General features: G+C 31.0%; 1 protein-coding gene across 2 annotated transcripts in view; it reads right to left on the bottom strand.

Annotated features, from left to right (window-relative positions):
* LOC105839265 (ribosomal protein S6 kinase 2 beta) overlaps positions 1-20,105 on the bottom strand; it is a 77,417-nt gene that overhangs the window by 45,347 nt on the left and 11,965 nt on the right. For both annotated transcript variants that reach the window (XM_036291297.1, XM_036291296.1), the window contains exons 4-12: positions 11,627-11,708; positions 11,388-11,548; positions 11,119-11,225; positions 7,124-7,301; positions 3,584-3,749; positions 2,733-2,885; positions 2,204-2,469; positions 1,857-2,105; positions 90-328 (exon numbers count right to left, since the gene is read on the bottom strand). In XM_036291297.1, the coding sequence (XP_036147190.1) occupies positions 90-328; positions 1,857-2,105; positions 2,204-2,469; positions 2,733-2,885; positions 3,584-3,749; positions 7,124-7,301; positions 11,119-11,225; positions 11,388-11,548; positions 11,627-11,708 (1,601 nt within the window). The remainder of the gene's footprint in view (positions 1-89; positions 329-1,856; positions 2,106-2,203; positions 2,470-2,732; positions 2,886-3,583; positions 3,750-7,123; positions 7,302-11,118; positions 11,226-11,387; positions 11,549-11,626; positions 11,709-20,105) is intronic.

Raw genomic sequence — 20,105 nt, 5'->3', positions numbered from 1 at the left:
TTTTGAAAGATAAATAAAAAAAATTAATTGTTTTCTCAGTTTTTCCGGTAGTAAACACCCTGAGTAATAATTTTTAAAATTTTAAGTACCCAGCTAACATGATGTACAGTAAGACTCCGAGAGACCAGATATCACACGCTGCGTCATACCCTTGGCGTTTCAACACTTCGGGTGCTACAAAGTTGGCTGTGTAACAGGGCGTCATTAGCAAACCGTTCTCCGCGCGTAATTGTGTCGCAAAGCCAAGATCACATATACAAAGTGTTGTTGGATCACCACCAGGTTTCGTATAAAGGATGTTCGATGGCTTTAAGTCTCTATGAACAACCTATTTTTTGTTCTTTCTTTAAACAATGATTCACTATACGTTTCGTTGTATGTAGATCCGTATGTACGTAAAGATATATAAATATGTACACATGGAAAAGTTGAAATATACTACGCAAAACGTTTGTTATATTCAAGGTTAGATATTGACAAGTTAAAAAGTTAAATAAGTTAAAAAGTAAATAACTAATTTAATTTGATCAATTTTAAATAAATTAATTTTTAACTTGTTATTTTTAAAACCCATAAACTTAAGATTCACTAACTTACTAATTTTTTTGTCATTGAAAGTAAACCTATGTAAAAGAATAAAATACCTTGTCATATAAAAAATATTTCTTTTTTATCTTAAATAAACTTAATTTACAAATAAAACATTAAATTTATTTAATATTCTACCTTGTAATTGCTCATTGTTCTTTAAAGTTTTTTGATCTTTTTGAAAATCTAATTTTAAAAATTATATCTTTTTATTTAATAACTCTTCAAATTTATTATAAATAATGCTTCTCAAAATAACTTTTAATTTAACTTAAGGAGATAAAAGGGGCATAGAGATTTAAAAATTTAAAAAATTCATTTTTTTGTTTTTTTGCTTTTTAGTAATGATTTTTTAAGAATATTTTTGTCCTTTTTTAATTTGCAAAATAAACTCAAGAGAGACAATAAAAGACCGTGCACAGTTGGAAAAGAGCTCGCGCGTAAGTAGTAATTCGTTTTGTGCTGCTCACTTTTCTCTCATGTCGGTAATATTATTATCCAAATTTGTTGAAGTTACTTCAAAGACATCATTTTATAATGCAAACTTCTTAAGTTTTGTAAGTATCAATTTTGTACTCAAAATTTTCTTTCTCAATTTTAAACTGTGTGTTTATATAAACATTTTTCTATAAACAGTTTTGCCATAATAATTCAAGAACGGTTAGAAATATCGACTTGTTTTTTAAATAATAATGTTTTTTATAAATTGAATTAACATTTATATATAAAAATTTATTTTTTAATATTATTTTAACAATAAATAACTTGAATGTTTAAAAAATTTTTAATTTTTATTTGCCATTTTTCATTACATTATTTTTCAAGTTTTATTTTTCAAGTTTTAGTTCAATTAATTCAATAGAAAAAAATTTACCAACAAAATAAGGTTATAAAAGACTTGTCCTCATTTCAACTTGTCCTCCTAGAATCATGGCAAAACTAAAAAAGTGTGATCGTATTTATTAATACCAGCCTTAATTATTTAAGATTGATCTCTGAGAAACCATTCAATCATGTGCTAAAAAATTTTTATGTATATTTATTTGTTCATAAATAAAACTTAAATTGTAGCTAATTTCAGCTGTTTAAACCTGTTACACCTCTCTTAAGTTAATTTTATCTTAATAATGCTTTTAATCAAATTTGTTTTTTATTCATGCAATTTGTAACTAAATTAACGTTATATAAGCCATTAATTTTAACTTAATTTTAAGAAATATTAACTTATTCAATCCTAGCTAATATTACATATTAAAAATCATACATACTCCATTCTCATGGAGATACTGCACCACACTTGTGACAATATAAATGACTTCAGCAGCTTCCCTTTCAGTAAAATTTCGTCTCTGCAGTAAACGATCGAGGAGTTCGCCACCGCGTAAAAGATCCAATACGAGATACACTCGTTTATCGTCTTCATGAACGGCTCTCAACGTTACAATGTGAGGATGCCTACCATATCGTAATAAAATTTCTATTTCCTCCGTTGGATCTCGTTTCGATTTCTCAATCACCTATTTCAGTTCAATTATTTAACTTATAAGTTTTTACTTGTTTCATGTATCTCTTTAGAGATGCATTTTATTGTATTTCTTATATATAAAACGTTTACCTTTACAGCATACTCTATTTTGGATGCTATATGAGCAGCCAAGTATACCACACTGTAGCTTCCTCTGCCAATTTCATGTTTAAATTCATATTCGTCAGTTATAGAAACAGGATTAACATAAGTTGGAAAAATGGCACGTATGTTATCGTAATTTCTATATTCAGGAGACATATCGTGATCCGTATCCGCGAGCAAACATGGTGCGACAAAACTGAACCCGCGAAATAATTCGTGCGCGTTTGCACTGGGTGGTACCCCGGGAGAATCTGTGTATTAAATATGAGAGAAAGAGAAAAAGAATGTGTGTGTGTGTGTGTGTGTGTGTGTGTGTGTGTGTGTGTGTGTGTGTGTGTGTGCGTGCGTGCGTGCGTGTGCGTGCGTGCGTGTGTGTGTGTGTGTAAAAAGATAATTTTAGTAAAGATATTAACAAGTTTAATTAAGGTACCTGAGTCAAACAAAGCCCTTTAAGGAGTCTTATATTCTCTTGGCTCAGGTACCTTATTATGAACTTCTTAATCAGAAAAATTACCTTTAGGTGTTTTACAAGTGAATTCGTTGTCGAAGTAAAATGCATCGTCTTCCCTAACAGCTGGCTTAAATGGCGGTTTTATTTCCTTTTTATAAAGAGCGTCCCAATCGATTGTAGCAAAGAAATTATGATTTTTAATTTCTTCCACTCCGCCTAAAAGAAATAAAAAAATTCACATACAAATAAAGAAATTACCATACATATATAATAATTAGTATGGATCACTAAAATTATCATTATTTTTTCAAAAGTGTTTGGTGTCGGTGCTGCTATCACCTTGTGTAGAAAAGGTCGCACACCAAGGCGGTATCAATTTCGAAATGAAAATTGCTCTCGAACAATTACAAAAAATTTATTTTCCCCAAGCACAATTAATTTCGAAACAGGCAGTGACGGGATGCTCTCTGTCCGACCGTAACTCCACGTTTTGCGGCGTTGGCGAGAACCACGATCCTTCACACGTCCGTGGCAGAAAGCTCAGTGAGCTGCGTGTATTGAGCGGATAACGAGAATCAAACAGAAAGAAGAGAAAACGACTCTTTGACTCGTATTACTAAGGTGCCGCACAACGGTGATGATCAATATCGAGTCGGATCTCGTAGCAAACTGAACTGTTACTTCGATGTACGGTACGCGACGGACGAATTTTCGGGCATAGCACTGATCATTCGCGTGCCACATGAGACGAGCGGAAGAAGGGGCTTGGGACGACAGCGTGTGCTATTGCTACGGTAGGGAAAAGCGGCGAGAGCATCGACAACAAGTTTGGAAAGATTTCATATAAGAATTGTTTGTTCCGCAACAAAAAGCATGTAAAATTTCAAGATAATACATTTTTCTTTATATATTACCAGATCCAAGACGATTTACCGGATTCCTCTTAAACAATACTCTCAAAAGTGCTTGCGCTTCCGATGAAAGATTGTGCGGCATTCCAAGTTTAGCTTTCAAGATTTGTGTCATCGTTTCTTTACGATTTGCACCTTGGAATGGGAGAGCGCCTGTCAGCATTTCAAACTGAAAATATCAAGTGTCATAAAATCATCTCTGACTCCTCTTACATTTATGATACATTTTAATCACATTAGTTCATAGATGTAGTGAAAATTTTTCTTATATCTTATAATATTCTCATATTTTATATTTAGAATTTTTTATATTTAAAATTTATAAAAATTTCTAAATATTATTCAAAAATTCCTCGGTTTTTTAAAGTTTTCTTCAGAAATTGTAAAATAGATTTCTTATGATACAAAATTTCAGAATTCACATGTGTAAACATTTTTATAATAATAGAAAAAAGTATATTTTTTATAAGATTTCTAGAAAAGATATAGACTTTTTCATATCTTATTCTAGTTCTGAAAGAAACTCTTTTTTATTGAGAAAAATAATAAGATCGAACAACAAGCAGTATCGCATCGATATAGCTACAATAAAATTCAATTTTTCGTAATTAAAAAACCATATAAAATAGAACAAATGGCGCAGCATTAAGTATTGAAATTTCTTAATCATGTTTTAATGATAATAAAGTAATATTTTGAAAATAAGATCTCAAAATTGAATTCTGATAAAATAAAAACACGTAAACAAAAACTGTGTAGTATACGTTAATTTCATATACGTTTCATAAACATATCTAACAAGGAGAAGTCACATTGTGATAATAATCGATTTTGATAAAACTTTTTTTATCAATAGATTATCATGTCAAGTGTTACTGGGTAAAAGGATGATCTGAACTACTCAAGCATTTACGAGAAAATCGTAACTAAAAATTACGAATGCCGTATCAATTAAAAAAAAAAACATTTCAGCGAGAAGCGCGTAACACAGGAGCAGCTGTGACTCGTGATTTTGACATTGCAAGTTCAAGTCTCAATGAGCAATTTTTTTTCTTAAATAAAAATTTTTTTATTAACAATTTTTTAACATAAAATTAATAAAATTAATACGTTTTAATTATATATTTTATAAAAGTGCATTTTTTTATTTGCTTGATAAATTTATTATAAACACTTCTGTCTCTATTGTTAGTTTACCTACCGATCATCTCTTTTTCTACCTGCTTCAAGGAGTTTTTGTAAGGCAGTTAAAACTAGTGGCCCTTTATAACAACTCCTTGAAGCAGGTAGAAAGAGATGATCGGTAAGTAAACTAACAATAAAGAGAGAAGTGTTTATGAATGTAAACAAAGTATGTTTTCCGATCAATATTTTAAAACGACCATGCAACTGCAAAAAGGCGACTTTTATACGATGTTCAAAATATCGTACAAATTACTGTTTCGTTTGTTTTTATGATAAATAGCATCCTGCAACTTGTACTCTTCCATCTACTTCTATATAAATAAAACGTTTCAAATTTGTTTGTGTTGTGTATATTTTATTGTTATCATTATTGTTTAAAAACCCAATTACATTTATTAAATTCCAGTCATTCTATAACAAATTTACAAGAAAAAATGCACTTAAAAAAAATGCACTTTTATAATAAATAATTAAAACGCATTAATTATATTAATTTTATGTAAAAAAATCGTATGTCATTAAAAAAAAATTTTTTATTCAAGAAAAAAGTTGCTCATCAAGACTTAAACCCGCAATGTCAAAATTACAAGTCTAGCTGCCGCTGTGCTACGCGCTTCTCGCTGAAATGTTCTCTTTTTTATATTGATACGACGCTCGTAATTTTTAATTACACTTTTCTCGCGGATGCTTGAGCAGTTAAGTTTATCCGTTTATCCCCCTCCCCCCCAAAAAAACACTTAACATGATAATCTATCGATAGAATAAGTTCCATCAAAATCGATTATTATCACACTATAATCTCTCCTCGTACGATTTTTTAACCGTTAAACGCCAAAAAAAAATTTACCAGAATATTTTTAAAACCATAGTTTAAAGCCATAGTTTAGATTTCACGTTTTTTACAAATATAATAAAAATTGATTTTTTAAAATTAATTATATACAGGGTGTCCCAGATTAAATCATTTTTATATTACAGAATAAAAAGAATGAAATTTTTAACTAAAAATTTCGTTACCAATTTTGGCTGATTATTATTTATGTGCTCAGATTATTAATTATGAATTATTAATAAGTGAAATTGATCAATCAGACAGCGCGCGATCGGAGTATGCAAAAGCGTAGCGTGCCATGGTACTCCGTGGGTTCCACGCTTATCGCACATTCCCTTACTTAAAACTTTATTTTAATTTTTTATATTAATAAATGATTAAATAAATAAATAAATAGAGAAATAAAGAACTAAATAAACTTCATAAATAAAAATAAATATAATTAGAAATTATTTCAATTTCTTATTATTTTTTATTCTTAGTTATTAATTATTTATTTGTGTATTCATATTTATTCAATTATTTAAAATATTTTTTTACTTATTAGTTTATTTAGTTATTTATTTTTCTATTTAATTATTAATTTAAATTTATTTATTTAATCATTAATATAAAAAATTAAAATAAGGTTTTAAGTAAAGGAATGTATAAGCGCATGGAATCTACGAAGCTCCACGCTACGCTTCTATATCATTTATTAATAATTCAGTAAATAATAATCTGAACCAAAATTGATAAAGAAACTTTTAGTTAAAAATTTAACCCTCTTTCTCTCTGTAAAATAAAAATGATTCAATCTGGGACACCTTGTATATATTTATATATTTATATTTTATATAAATTTGTATACATGTAAATAAATTTTTAATAATTTTAATAATTTGTATATAATCTTAATAAAAGCGCGCGCGCATTATTTTTTATTAATTCTGTAAAAAAAGCAAACTTTTCGCAAATAAAAATTAAATGTATTTCGATCGTTTCCTAAACGTTTTTTTGTCATAAGTTTTTCTTAACAATTTTTAAAGACATTTTAACAATTAAAACTTTTATAAGAGCCGATTATAAAACATTTCAAAAAAACGTTTGTGAAATTTTTAAAACAGAAACGAGCTACCAAAGAATAAAATAAAATATTTTGATAGTAGCAGTATATATCATACAGTAACAGAGTAAATGCTGTATTATATTATAACTTAAAAATACCTAGCAATAGTTTAGATTGGAATCTAAAGTACTCAAATAATCAATATTAAATATTCAAATAAGATTATTATAAAATATTCTTATTTAAATATTTTAGAAATATATTATGTTAAAGAAAAAATCTTTAAAATATATATATATTTAGATTATTATTTAAATTATTTTCTTAGCATATCTAAAATTTGTACAAAAACTCTAAAAAATTTCTTAAAAATATAAAACTTGTATAATATAAAAATTTTGAAAAATTATATAAAGGATTATATAAAGAATTCTAAGAAAAATTTTCACTAGATGTATATATAAATATAAAATCTAACCATTAAGACACCAAAACTCCACCAATCTGCCGTAAAAGTATGTCCTTTTCTGTTGACAATTTCTGGTGCCATATACTCAACAGTACCACAAAATGAATACGCTTTTGAATCATCTAAAGGTTGTTTGCTTAAGCCAAAATCCGTTAAAGATATATGGCCTTCTGTATCTAACAAAATACTATCGCAAAATATGCAAAGATTAATCGCATTATAATATTAATAGTTTATTAAGTAATGATAACACTGGTCAACAAATTTGGACTCATTTTCTGCTTCGGAAACGAAATCAGTCAATCCTTACTAATTTGGGTGCGCTAAATCCGAATATGTTCGTAAAAATTGTTCATTGGCTCTAGTTTTAAAGATATAAGCAGTTAAAACTTCCAAAAAACGCTATTTTGGCTGTTTTTGGTCGAGTGTAACTTTTCAACGGAACATGATAAATGATTCGCAAACGTCTCAAAAGAAAGCTTGTATCTTCTACTTTATCAAGAATGGATTCAATATTTTGCAAATATAATATTTGCATTCCTGGAGTGATTTTAACCGCGCGAGAGCCAGCCCCGCAATGTGGCGCCTAGCAGCGTAGCGCGCCGACTCACAAAAATTGAAGTAAAAAATCCTGAACAGAAATGTCAAAATATTGAATCCATTCTTGATAAAGTAAAAGATATAAGCTTTCTTTTGAGACGTTTGCGAATCATTTATCTTGTTCCGTTACGCTGGACAAAAAACAGCCAAAATAACGTTTTTGGAAGTTTTAACTGCTTATATCTTTGAAACTAGAGCCAATGAACAACTTTCACGAACATATTCGGATTCAGCGCACCCAAATTAGTAAAGATTGACTGATTCCGTCGCCGAAGCATTTTCGTTGTTAACCAGTGTAATAGTTTAAAAGAAAATCTGTTCTATTGCATAATTGTTTCAAAAAAAAAAATAATAAATTAATGGTTTTTTTTATTAAATAAAATGTATTTTTATCTATATTAAAAGATTCTTTATGCAGATTTATAAACAATAGCTATAATACAACAAATCAATGGAAATCATACCTATTAAAATGTATTTTATGGTTGTAATCATAACATTTCACAAAATTTTATGAAAGCAAAAATACTTTGAGTATCTTAAGTGGAAACAATAAATCTATTTTATCAGTTAAACGTGATATTTTTCAGATAAAGTAATTTTTTTATTAATTATATGAAATTATAAATTCTTTTCTTCAATAACAGCATAGACAACACAGAGTAAAATCATTAAAACTAAAAAAAATTAAAAAATTAAAAGTTTTATTTTATCTTCTGCAGTGACATTTATTACAAAAATTACAAATTTTAGATGTATAAAACAAGCATACTCCAACATCGGAATTACTAGAAAAAAACAATACTGTATCTTTAAAGATAATCCTAGAAGATTTAGCATAAGAGAAAAAAATGCTTTATTTGAAAATCTGTACACAAGTGTACATACAATATGTATGTACATGTATTATCGATAATTTGTAAAAACATATTGATGTTTTTAATTATATTGCATGTACACAAAAGTCAATAAAATTTGATTGGTAAAATTAATATCGCCAGCATTCCCTTAAAAAGAAAACTTGTTCTCTACATAATGTTTTATTAATTTGTCTATTTTTAAGAAAATGGCAAATGTTTGAAGCAAAATATAAAGTCTGCTTAAAATTTAGCTATTTTTATTAATAAAAAAGAAATTAGGCATTTTTTTATTTAAAAATTCTTCATGGAAAATAAAATTAAGTAATTTTGTCAAATTTTGTAACAATTTTAACCAAATTAATCAAATAATTTTTTAGATATTGTGACCACAAATTTTGAAAATTATGTTTTAAAAGGAACACATTTAACTCTTTAAAGCAAACATTTTTTCTTATATGCGTTTTTCATGGAACTTCATATACAGGGATATTTTAGATCGTTGGATCCAATTCTGGAGTCAAAAAAATTCATTAAAAATTTTCAAAATTCAAGATGGCGGATCCAACATGACGGACAAAATTAACCCTTTCAGGAGCACATTTTTCCCAGCAATTATATCGGATAGATCTTGTCGTCGTATCTGTATGTTTTGGATCAAACTGAAACCGAATCCAAGATCAAAATTTAGAAATTCCAAATTCAGAGATTTAAAAAATATAACCGTATTCTACATAAAATTTGTAATAGAAAAAGTCTTTCGGTTTTTCGCTAAAATAGTTTTCGAGAAAAAATTCCGGAATAATATTCTTGAAATCATTTCATTCGATATTTTGTTGCTGCCATTTTGAATTATATTTTTCAGATTATTTTCATAATCGGTAACACAAATAGCCATTAAATACAAAATTCTATACAACTAATTCATAAATTAAGTAAATAAATCTTTTTTATACACAAAAAAACATTTTTGCAATATATTTTGTTAAATAAAAAATAATAACAATATACTCTTTCTGTAACTTCAACTTAATATAACTTAGTTCATTATCTCTAGAATCTAACATTATGGTCTGGAAATTTATTTACATTCAAGGAGCTTCTAGAATGAATTTTTCGTGAAAAAAAAAGCATTTTTCGTCATTGTTTATATTTATTTTTTAATAATTGCAAAATGCATTATTGATGCAAAACTCGTATAGTAGTGCATAATTCTAACAAATAAAGAACAGTTTATTTCACGACTATGCGATGTAACAGACCTGAGTTATATTAAGAAAACTGAAAAAAATGAGGTAAAAAATATACTTTCCACTGCCCCTGAAAGGGTTAATGAATAACAAGCTAATTTAGGTATCTGGGAGTTTTTGGGATTGCTAATTATAAATCTAGAATAAAAATTAAAAAATTAAAAATGGCGAACCAAATTGGCAAATCAAGTTTTTAAAAAGAGGGCTATTCGTTTTCAATTATTTTCAAGTATTTGCGAGTTTTTGAAGTCACCGATTATAAATCTGAACACAAAATCGCAAAATTCAGAATAATGGATCCAATACAGTGGTCAAAGTTTTCGAAAAAAAAGACTAATTCATTTGAATTTGGTATCTAAAGGTTTTAATGGTTGCTAATTACGAATCCAAAGTTAAAAATTGTAGATCAAACAAATCAATACTGTAACATTGCAAATTATTGCTTTACAATGTTATTTGCATAAAAGAAAGAAAAACAGTTCCTTTTCTCAAAAAAAAAAAAAAAAAAAACCAAATATAAATAAATCCAGCCACTTTTCAAAAACTTAGATCTGCCATTTTCAATTTTCAAATATTGATCAGATTCATGATTAGATCCCAAAACTTTTTTCTTACAATGGATTTTACATATAATTTTACATATGATATTCTCAAAATTGAAACCGTCCTATTGAAGAAACTATCAGAAATTTTCAAACCAATTTCTAGAATTAGCTTCATATAAAAAATCTTAGGATATAAGATTTCAAAGAAACCGGAAGAACTAGTTTTTTTATTTGCTCAGGTGTAAAGAATACTTTACACCAAGCTCTGTAAAGCCAACATCCCCAAGTGCTTTACAGCATGCTGCAAAGAGTTAAAGTATTCACAAATATTCTCTGAAATGTCACCTATCTCTTTCTTAACAATTAATTGTTAGAGACAAATTGTGTGTGTGTGTGTGTGTGTGTGTGTGTGCGCGCGCGCGCGCGCGCGCGCGTGGGCGTGTGTGTGCGTGGGCGTGTGTGTGTATGCATGTGTGCTTGTGTATACGTGCGTGCGTGCGCGTGTGTTGTGTGTGTATGCATGTGTGCTTGTGTGCGTATGTGTGTATATATGCGAGTGCACTTGTTATATGCGTGTATGCTTATTATATGCGTATATGCTTGTTGTATGTGTGCGCGTACGTGCGTGTGTGAACACTTTGATACTTCAAGAAAATGCAAAAAACAAAAAATCAATTCCTTCAAAAGTTTTTAATCTATTATGTCCTCTTTAAAAAAAAACGTATAATAGTTAAAACTTAAACAATACAAACTTTTCAGGCTTCAAATCTCGATAAATAATTCCGAGTTTATGTATATGATCCAATGCAAGTGCTAGCTCGGCTAAATAGAACTTGACGTCGTCTTCCGTAAACATTACCTGAAACATTAATTATGCTAATAATTGTGAGTATATTTCGGGTTATCCAAATAATCGTTATATTTTTTCTTGTAGAAAAGTTACAAATTACGAAGTTACTTCTCAACTTTGGAATATAATTAAATAATACAATACATGCAGTAATTTTCAAATAACACGCACCTCTTTAGACAATCTAGAAAAGAGATCCCCACCTTTTAGAAAATCTAGAATCAAATAAAGCTTTCCTTCGGTTTGGAATGCATAATGCAGTCGGACGATAAATGGATGTTCCACATCCACTAATATATTTCTCTCCATTTTAGTTCTGACTCTATCACGAACTAAAAAAAAGCAATTAATGAAGTACCTACAATAATCTAAGATCGTTGCAAACATTTATTCATACTATTTCTTGATACCTTTTAAAGTCGCCTTCTTTAAAACTTTCATAGCGTATAAAGTCCCACTATCCTTTCCAACAACTTTTCTTACTAAAAATACCTATAAATATATCAAAGAAGCAAAATAAAATTATTATCTATAATATGCTGTATATTAAATTAAAAAAGGTAAAAAAAGGCGCTAAGTGTATGGTTTTTCTTTAAGGAAAAAAATTACAAATCCAGGATGGTACTATTGATCAACCTAAGTGGTATATACCTTTATGGTTAAAAAAAAAATACATTTATTTATGTATTAAATAAATCCAATATAATACTGTTCATCAAAATCAACCAAAATAACATCAGTAAACCTAGCAACACCACCACTAAAAAAAAAATTCGGACCTACGCTATAATTTTCTGCTAATTATCTGCTAATTTTCTGTCCTAGTCCCGAATTTTTTGCTCCTATCCGTCTGCAGGAAATTAAGATCAAAAGTTGGGGTGCTAGCTTGACGTGATGCTAGCACCCCCACTAATAAAAAACAAACAAACAAAAAATCAAATATACCAGAATTTTCTGCTCATTTTAGGCTTTAAGAAACTGTAAACAAATATCAAAAAAATCAAATAATTATCCAAGTACCGGTACTCAAAAACATTATACCGCAACATTATAAAAGAAAATGGTTAAAAACAACAAGCTACCAGGACAATACCATATCAGGACTACTTTAAAAGTATTTCTTCAATCAAATACTTGTATAACATACAATTTTAAAATATTTAATTTGCAAAATAAATTTAAAAAGTCTAAAATTCACAAAAATACAAGAATAAAGTACCATTAAAAAATTATTTGCTGCATCGACTGTAATATCAAAATGTTCCCCTATTTATCTGCTCTCAAAATATCAAGTCTCGAATTTTTTTCTCAACATATAACAACTTAATTGTTATTCCGCGCATGCAAGAGTAAACTACCTTAAAAAAATTATTTGCTACATCGACTGTGATATCCAAATGTTCCCCTACTTTTCTGCTCTTAAAATATCAAGGTCCCGAATTTTTTACTCAATATATAACATGTGCAACTTAACTGTTATTCCGCGCATGCAAAAGTAAACTACCTTAAAAAAATTATTTGCTGCGTCGACTGTGGTATCAAAATGTTCCCCTATTTTGCTGCTCTTAAAATATCAAGTCCCGAACATTTCGATCCCCCGAAAATCACTGTTAGGCGAGCCAGTGACACGAGAGGTGCAAGCCCTGAGGATCCCGACTCACGTCCCTTGAGGCAAGCGGACGAGCGACCATTTTGTAAGGCCTCCACCCTGGCATATTTCGGTAGGTGAGATCGGTCCCGACTATCCTCCTCCGTCTAATTATCGTGCCATCTCTCCTTCAGAAAGCTCGGAGTTATATTGGAACAAGGAGAGCAAAGATATTAAGTGTTCTCAGCCATGTGCGGCGGATCGGCCGGCTTCAAATCTCCTTGGGCATATTTTCAACGTATCGTAATTTTCGCGTCGCAAACGTATCGATTTCAGTTACGTTTCGATATTTCGTGTATATTCGCATATTCGTGTGAATTCCGTGAGCTTGTTCGCGAATCCAAGATTTTTTCCGCCGCCTAAGCGACCGCCGACAGTCACCTTGTATCGTGCATCGTCATAAAGAAGTATTGTCGAATAATATTTTGTATCGTGTAGATAAAGTCGAGTCAACTGTTATCGTATTACATGTTGTAACGTTTGGAATTGTATTGAGAGCTTTGGTATTGCATATTGTAAAGTACTTTCAAGTCGTATACAATTATCGTATATTGCGGTAAATTCCGAATAATTATCACGTTGCGTCTCGAAGACTCTCGAGGAGACTTACGTATCTGATTGTAATGGCGACTTAAGCCATCGGAAGTACGAGATAAGAACTGTTATAATTAACTTGCTATACGAACGCATCGCGTAGCTGATTCAGTATACCACGTACCACACTATTTCCAATCTTATGTATTACTACGAAATATATATTTATATGTTTTCTATAATTTAATTTTGTTGTCTATTTTGTGCAAAACACTTCCTCTCTCTAAACTCCGCGTCACAAAAAAACCCGCCCCTCTGCCGCGGGCTAACCGAAGCATCGTGCTATCGTGAATAGATATAGTGATTTTTGTGTGGCGCGAATTATCGCGCCTGCCGCCCATTATCAAGAATTTTCCGAAATTATTCATGATATTAAATTATTGCAGTACTGATTAACGTTCGAATCCATTTTCGACACGCCTCTCCGACCTACGATGGGAATCAGAGGGTAACGTTGTCCGTCAAAAAGTGCATTTTTTCTTTGCCTGGTAAATTCGTTATATATTCTACAAAATAACTGGAAATTACCAACCTGCCTACAAGGTTGACGACGACGACGTATCTTAAATAAAAATTTTAACATTTGGACTTTGCGTCGTGATATCTCCTCTCATAGGGTACGTAGAGGAAAAATAAGTTTTCTTATACAAATCGATCCCAAGTCAATCGACCCTTTCGATTGAGCCTAGTTAGAACTCAATCGGTTTAGCCGTTTCTGAGATCCGATAATCTCGAATGCTCGCAAATTCTTACTCGCGTAAAGAACACAGTCGATCTCGCGCTACACGTTCACTTGGCGCGAACCACTACCGTGTCTCTTGATAAGAAAAGTAGGCTGGCGGAGAGTTCCTCGAAAGGACAAGTTATGAGAGGAGAGTGGGAGAGAATGCTGGAAGATATAAGAGAAAGTCTGTGTAAGGGCGAATATAACAAAAGAGATAGATAAAATAGGGAAGAAGCTGGACGAGAGGAGAATAGAAATAAAAGCAATGGATGGAGCTGGTAGAGAGATAAGAGGAAAGAAAAAAAATTGAAGAAGAGAGTGAGCGAATTGAAGAAATAGATAGAGGAACTAGAGAAAAGGATGGAGAAAATGGGAGTCATGGGGGGAAGGGAGGAATCAAAAAATAGGAAAAACGGGAAGAAGCAAGGAGGAAAATGTAGAGGGGGTAACAAAAAGATTGAGGGAAATGGAGATAAAATAAGATAAGAGAGAAAGGTAGGAAAAAAGAAAAAATATAGTGATTAAAAAAATAATGTTGAAAGAAGGGAAAGCAGAAGATGCGGTAGAGAAGCTTTGGAAAGTGATAAACGTGAAGGAAAGTGTAAAAAAAATTAGGAAAATAGAAGGTATAGATAGAGATGGGAGAGGATTGGTGCTAGTAAGGTTAGAAAATTTGGAGAGTAAGAAGAGTGATGGAAGCAAAAAAAAGATTAAGGAGAGAGAATAGAGGACGATTTATCGAAGGAGGAAAGAAGGACGAAATAGAAGGATAGAAAAGAAAGCGGAAAGGGAAAAAGGCAAGAGTCTACTCTTACCTCTAGGTAGGGTGCATAAAAATGTGGGTGGATGGACTAATAAAGAAATAGGATAAGGTGGAGAAGAATTGGTATGGAGAGAAAGAAAATAAACAGAAAGGCGCAAAGACAAGAATAAGAAAAGCGTGGTCCCCTCTAAAAAGAAGAAGGGAAAGAGAGGGAAACCCAAAAAGAGATATACAAGATCTTTTTAGAATGTGGCAGGTCTTGAAAATAAGGATAGGGAATTCTGGGAAAAGTTAAAGAAATGGAACGTGATAGTGATAAATGAGACATAGATAAGAAAGATTGAAAAAGAATAAAGGAAAAGCTGCCAAAGGACTACTCATAGAAGATGCAGTGGGCAAAGAGAAAAAGCAAAAAAGGAAGAGCGATGGGAGAAATGGTGATGAAAGTAAAAAAAATTAGGGTAGATAGAGAAGAGAATATAAGGGAGGAGGTTATGGTTAGGTTGTGTCTCGAGAGAGAATAGTGGAGGGTAATAGGAGAGTAAATAAGGATCTGGAGGCAAAATTAGACTTTAAGAGAATAGATAGAGAAAAAAGAAAAGATGAGGGTGGTTACAGAGGATTTTAACGTAAGGATGGGTAGAGACAGTGGACAATGTACGAAGGAGAGAGAGGGGGAAGGAGAATAAGAGGAAATCAAAGGATAAAGATAAATGGAAAAGGGAAGATTTTGTAGATTTTTGGGAGAGTTAAAATGGGCAATATTAAATGGTAATGTGGAGAGAGATGAAAAGGGAGGGTTGACATATGTGACGGGAGGAGGTAGTTCGGTAATCGATTACGTGATAGAAAATAAGGATTTAAGAGAAAGTGAAAAAAGTGATAACAAGTAGATTCAGACCATCATCCGGTGATGATATAAGAAAAAATAGAGAGAGATATGAGTAAGAAGATAGAAAAGGATGCGGAACAAGAGGAAAAATGAGGTCGACGGAACAAGATAGAAGGAATTCGTAGATAAGTTTGGAGTAAGGGGCATGGTTGGAGATGGGATGGAGGAAGGATAGAGCAGATTAAAAAGAATAGAAGAGGCTTTGGGAGGCGTGGAAAGTAGAGAAGATAGTAGAGAAAAGAGTAGCTGGTAAAACGAGGAATGTAGAATTAGCAAGGAAAGAATTAGAAAGGCGTTGAGAAGGTGGAGAAAGAAAGAGAAAGCAGGGGAGAATTACAAAATGGAAAGGGGAAAGCATAAAAGACTGTGCGCGGAGAAGAAAGGTATGAAGACGGAGAAATGGCAAAAAAAGTGGGAGAGGTGAAGACAAAAGGAGATAAAGATAAGTGGGATAATTATTTCAGGAAACTTTTAAGGGAAGGAGAGGATGAAGTCAGAGTGGATGAAGTAGAAAAAAGAGGGAAGAATGAAGAGGAAGATATAGGCAAAAAAGAATTGAGAATGAGTGATGGAAAGGAGGCAGGGAAAGATAGAATCCCGAAAAAGTATGGAAATATGGAGGGGATAAAGATTGAAAGATGCTTATGAAAGTTGTGTAATAGGGTATAGAATAAAGAGGGATGGTAGGAGTTAGAATAAAGGGATGGTAATACCGATTAAAAAGAAAGGGGAGGGTGGAAGAATATAGAGGGATAACGCAAACGGCAAACAAGGCGTAAGCAGGAGTATTGACAGAGAGGTTAAGAATGGATTTAGAAAAGGATATTCTGCCACCTAGTCAGGCGGGGTTTAGAAAGAAAATAGAAACAATTAACAACATATACGTACTAAATACTATTTAATTAACAGGCATAATTGGCAAAAAACGTGAATTTTCTAATATGATTTTAAACTTTGACATTGTATGCCTTCAAGAAACATGATTTCAGGCCGGGATTAATTTTAACCTAAATAATTTTATTACTTATAGATCAGATAGAGTGAAGTAGAAAAAAGAGGAAAGAATGAAGAGAAAGATATAGGCAAAAAAGAATTGAGAGTGGTAACAGAACAGGAGAAGGTATCGCCATTCTAGTCAACAAATATTTTAATTCGATATCTTTTAATTTGAATCTGCCTGAAGATCTGGGTTTGGAGTATACTGCAATCCTACTTAAGAAAAACGGGGTAAAGGGAAAAAAAATTATTCTCATCTCTCTTTACAGACCACCTGACGTTGGCTTAAATAAATCCAAATGGAGTTCTTCCAGAAAATCTCGAACTTCTCGGAGTTTCACGATGTGTGTATATGCGGAGATTTTAATGCCCAAAACGTTATCTGGAGATCTTCTCGTACTAACTTGAGAGGCAGAATCCTTGCAGAGGTTATTGATGGTTCACTTTTTCTTATTCTAAAGAACGGTTCTCAGACTAGAATTTCAGCTAACGCTAATTATGTTAGTGCTGCTCCTGATCTTTCTCTTGTCAGGGAACCTTTATTTCGATGCGTCTTGGGTCATCTGGCCGGAATCTGTTGGCAGCGACCACATTCCTATTATTATCAATATCGGCCATTCTTATTATACTAGAGTGAAATCTGATGATTCATTCCAGAGTAGGTCTAGAGGAAAATTAGCTACCATAGGCATGGTGAGCAACCGGTTCTTAAAACTAGTGAGGAAAAGGTTGTCGACCATAGAATTCAGCATTTGACCGGTACGGCACAATATGATGTCTAGGTCTCAACAATAATTGATTGCGCCATTACATTCGATGCAAAGCTTTTTGATGAAAAAGAAAATGTTGAAACTTTCGACTCCAAAAATTCTGGCATTAGATCAATTAGAATTAAAGGAAACAAAAAATTGAGAGATAAACTCTGGTGGGATAAAGAATGCTTCCGAGCGATAGATAAAAGAAAACTGGCATTCAACAATTTAATAAAATTTCATTCCCGTGCTAATTTAACCCTCTGCCTACACATGGTGTTACGGTAACCCGTCAATTTTGAAATGTTCGCTACTTAAAAATATTTAGCAAGGGGACGCTGGAACCGGGGGGAGAGAAAGTTTGAACTGTGCTCTACTTATACCTCTTTGGGCGTTGTGAATGTTCTGAAAACAACAGAAGTAAGAGCATCGAAAGTGTGTGTTGGGGTTACAGTTACCCCGTGTGTAGGGAACGTAACAAAAAAAAAAGGAAAAGTTCCAAATTTGAAAGGTAAGTAAAGTTATTTTTTTATTCATTACGTATTATTTACGCATACAGTACTTATATATATTACCAATGTCGCGATTACTTTGCAAAAATATACTGCAATTGTAGCATTACAAATTAAAAAATTTTTTTATAATAAATAAAATCTTTTGTAATAAATATTTTTTGTTAATAATTATGTTTTTGTGTATTAATAATTGTTTTTTAAATATTATTTTCTTTTATTATTATGTTTAAACTGCATTCATTTTTTACTAAATTCACACTACAAAATAAATATATTTTTTGAACAGAATAAAAAAACTGATGATAGATTCTTAAAGTACAACTCTTCCCCTTTCTATTGATCACTATTTTAATTACTTTATCTATTTTTTTCTAATAAATACGGGCGTTTGAAGAAAAAGCAAATTTTTCCAAAAATTTTTCGTTCCTTTCTCATTCTTTTCAAAAAATCTCTTTTCTTTTAATATCTTCGACTTTTCAGCCAAGACCATCATAATTCTGAGATTTTTTCCTTTCAATTTAAAAAAAAAGAAATTAAAATTGATGAATGAAAAAGACAGATATTGTACTCATTCCTAAATCTAATAATAAGAATTACAGACCTATCTCCCTGCCTTTTGCAATCTCTAGAATCTTCGAAAGATTGGTCCTTAAAAGATTTGGCATATTCGTTGAAAAAAACAATCTGTTACCTACGCAGTTCGGTTTCAGGAAAGACAAGTCATGTGAGAACTGCCTCGCACTGATGAATCTGGCAGTATACATGTAAGTCCTTTTCAAAAGGAAAAATGATTGGAGGATTTTTTTAAGGTAGTTTACTCTTGCGCGCATTAACAATTATGTTGCACAAGTTGCAAAAAAAAAGGGATCTGAATATTTTAAGAGCAGATAAATGGACGATTATTTTGATAGCATAGTCGAGGCAGCAATTAATTTTTTAAGGGTACTTTACTGTTGTATTTTTGTGTATTTTAAGACTTTTTGAAGTTATTTTGTAAGTTAAACATTTTAAAATTGTATATTTTACGAGTATTTGATTAAAGAAGTACTTTATAAGTTGTCATGGTATTGTTCTTTTTTTGAACCATTTTATCTTATATCGTCGTGGTACAATGGTTCTGAGTAGTAGTACTTTGATAACTGTTCAATATTTTTGATACCTCTTTACAGTTTCTTAAAACAAAAAATGAGCAGAAAAATCTGGTATATTTGTTTTTTTATGCTTTTTTTTATTAGTAGGAGTGCTACCATCACATGAACTTAGCTCCCCTACTTTTGATCTTAATCTCCTGTGAACAGGTATGAGCAAAAAATTTGGGACTAAAGTAGAAAATTACCAGATAATTAGCAGAAAATTACGCGGTATTCCAAATTTTTTTTAGTGATGAAGGTGTTAAGTTCACTGATGTAACTATGTATTTAAAAATTATCTATATTTCCCTTCCAATGACAAATTCTTTTACACATGCCTAACTTACCCATATATAGTGTTTATAAAGTTTACTATATTATTTTGTACTATATTGTTTTGTACATAGTTTGCTATATTATTAATATATTGCATATTTTGTATAAATATAAATATTGAACTTATCAGTTATATTGCATTCTTCAATATTATCTAATATTTGAAAATCTACATATATCTCCTACTTGTTTTGTATCTATTGCCTGTTATTTCTTTCAAAGTTTTTCACATATTTGTAGGGTTATCCTTATAAAAATTTATCATACTTTCATTGTACTCTTTTACTAATTTAACCATTACTATTTTTCCTTTTATTCTTAAACTTCAACCAGTTTTATTCCATATCATCACATAATGCTTTTTTGTATGTCTCATCTCTCCTAGCTGCTGCTTCTTATTTTACCTATCTTTTCTTCTTTTTTTATGAGAGAGAGAGAGAGAGCAAAGAGAGAAAAAAAATTTCTACCAATTTAAATAAGTTGCCTATAAAAAAAATTCTTAAGAGAAAGCTAAATTGTTGTCAAACTTGATCGAGGTC

This window comes from Monomorium pharaonis, chromosome 8 (genome assembly GCF_013373865.1).
Source record: "Monomorium pharaonis isolate MP-MQ-018 chromosome 8, ASM1337386v2, whole genome shotgun sequence".
NCBI classification, from domain to species: domain Eukaryota; kingdom Metazoa; phylum Arthropoda; class Insecta; order Hymenoptera; family Formicidae; genus Monomorium; species Monomorium pharaonis.
Note: the sequence above shows the minus strand (reverse complement) of the source record. Positions and strands in the feature narration are given on the sequence as shown.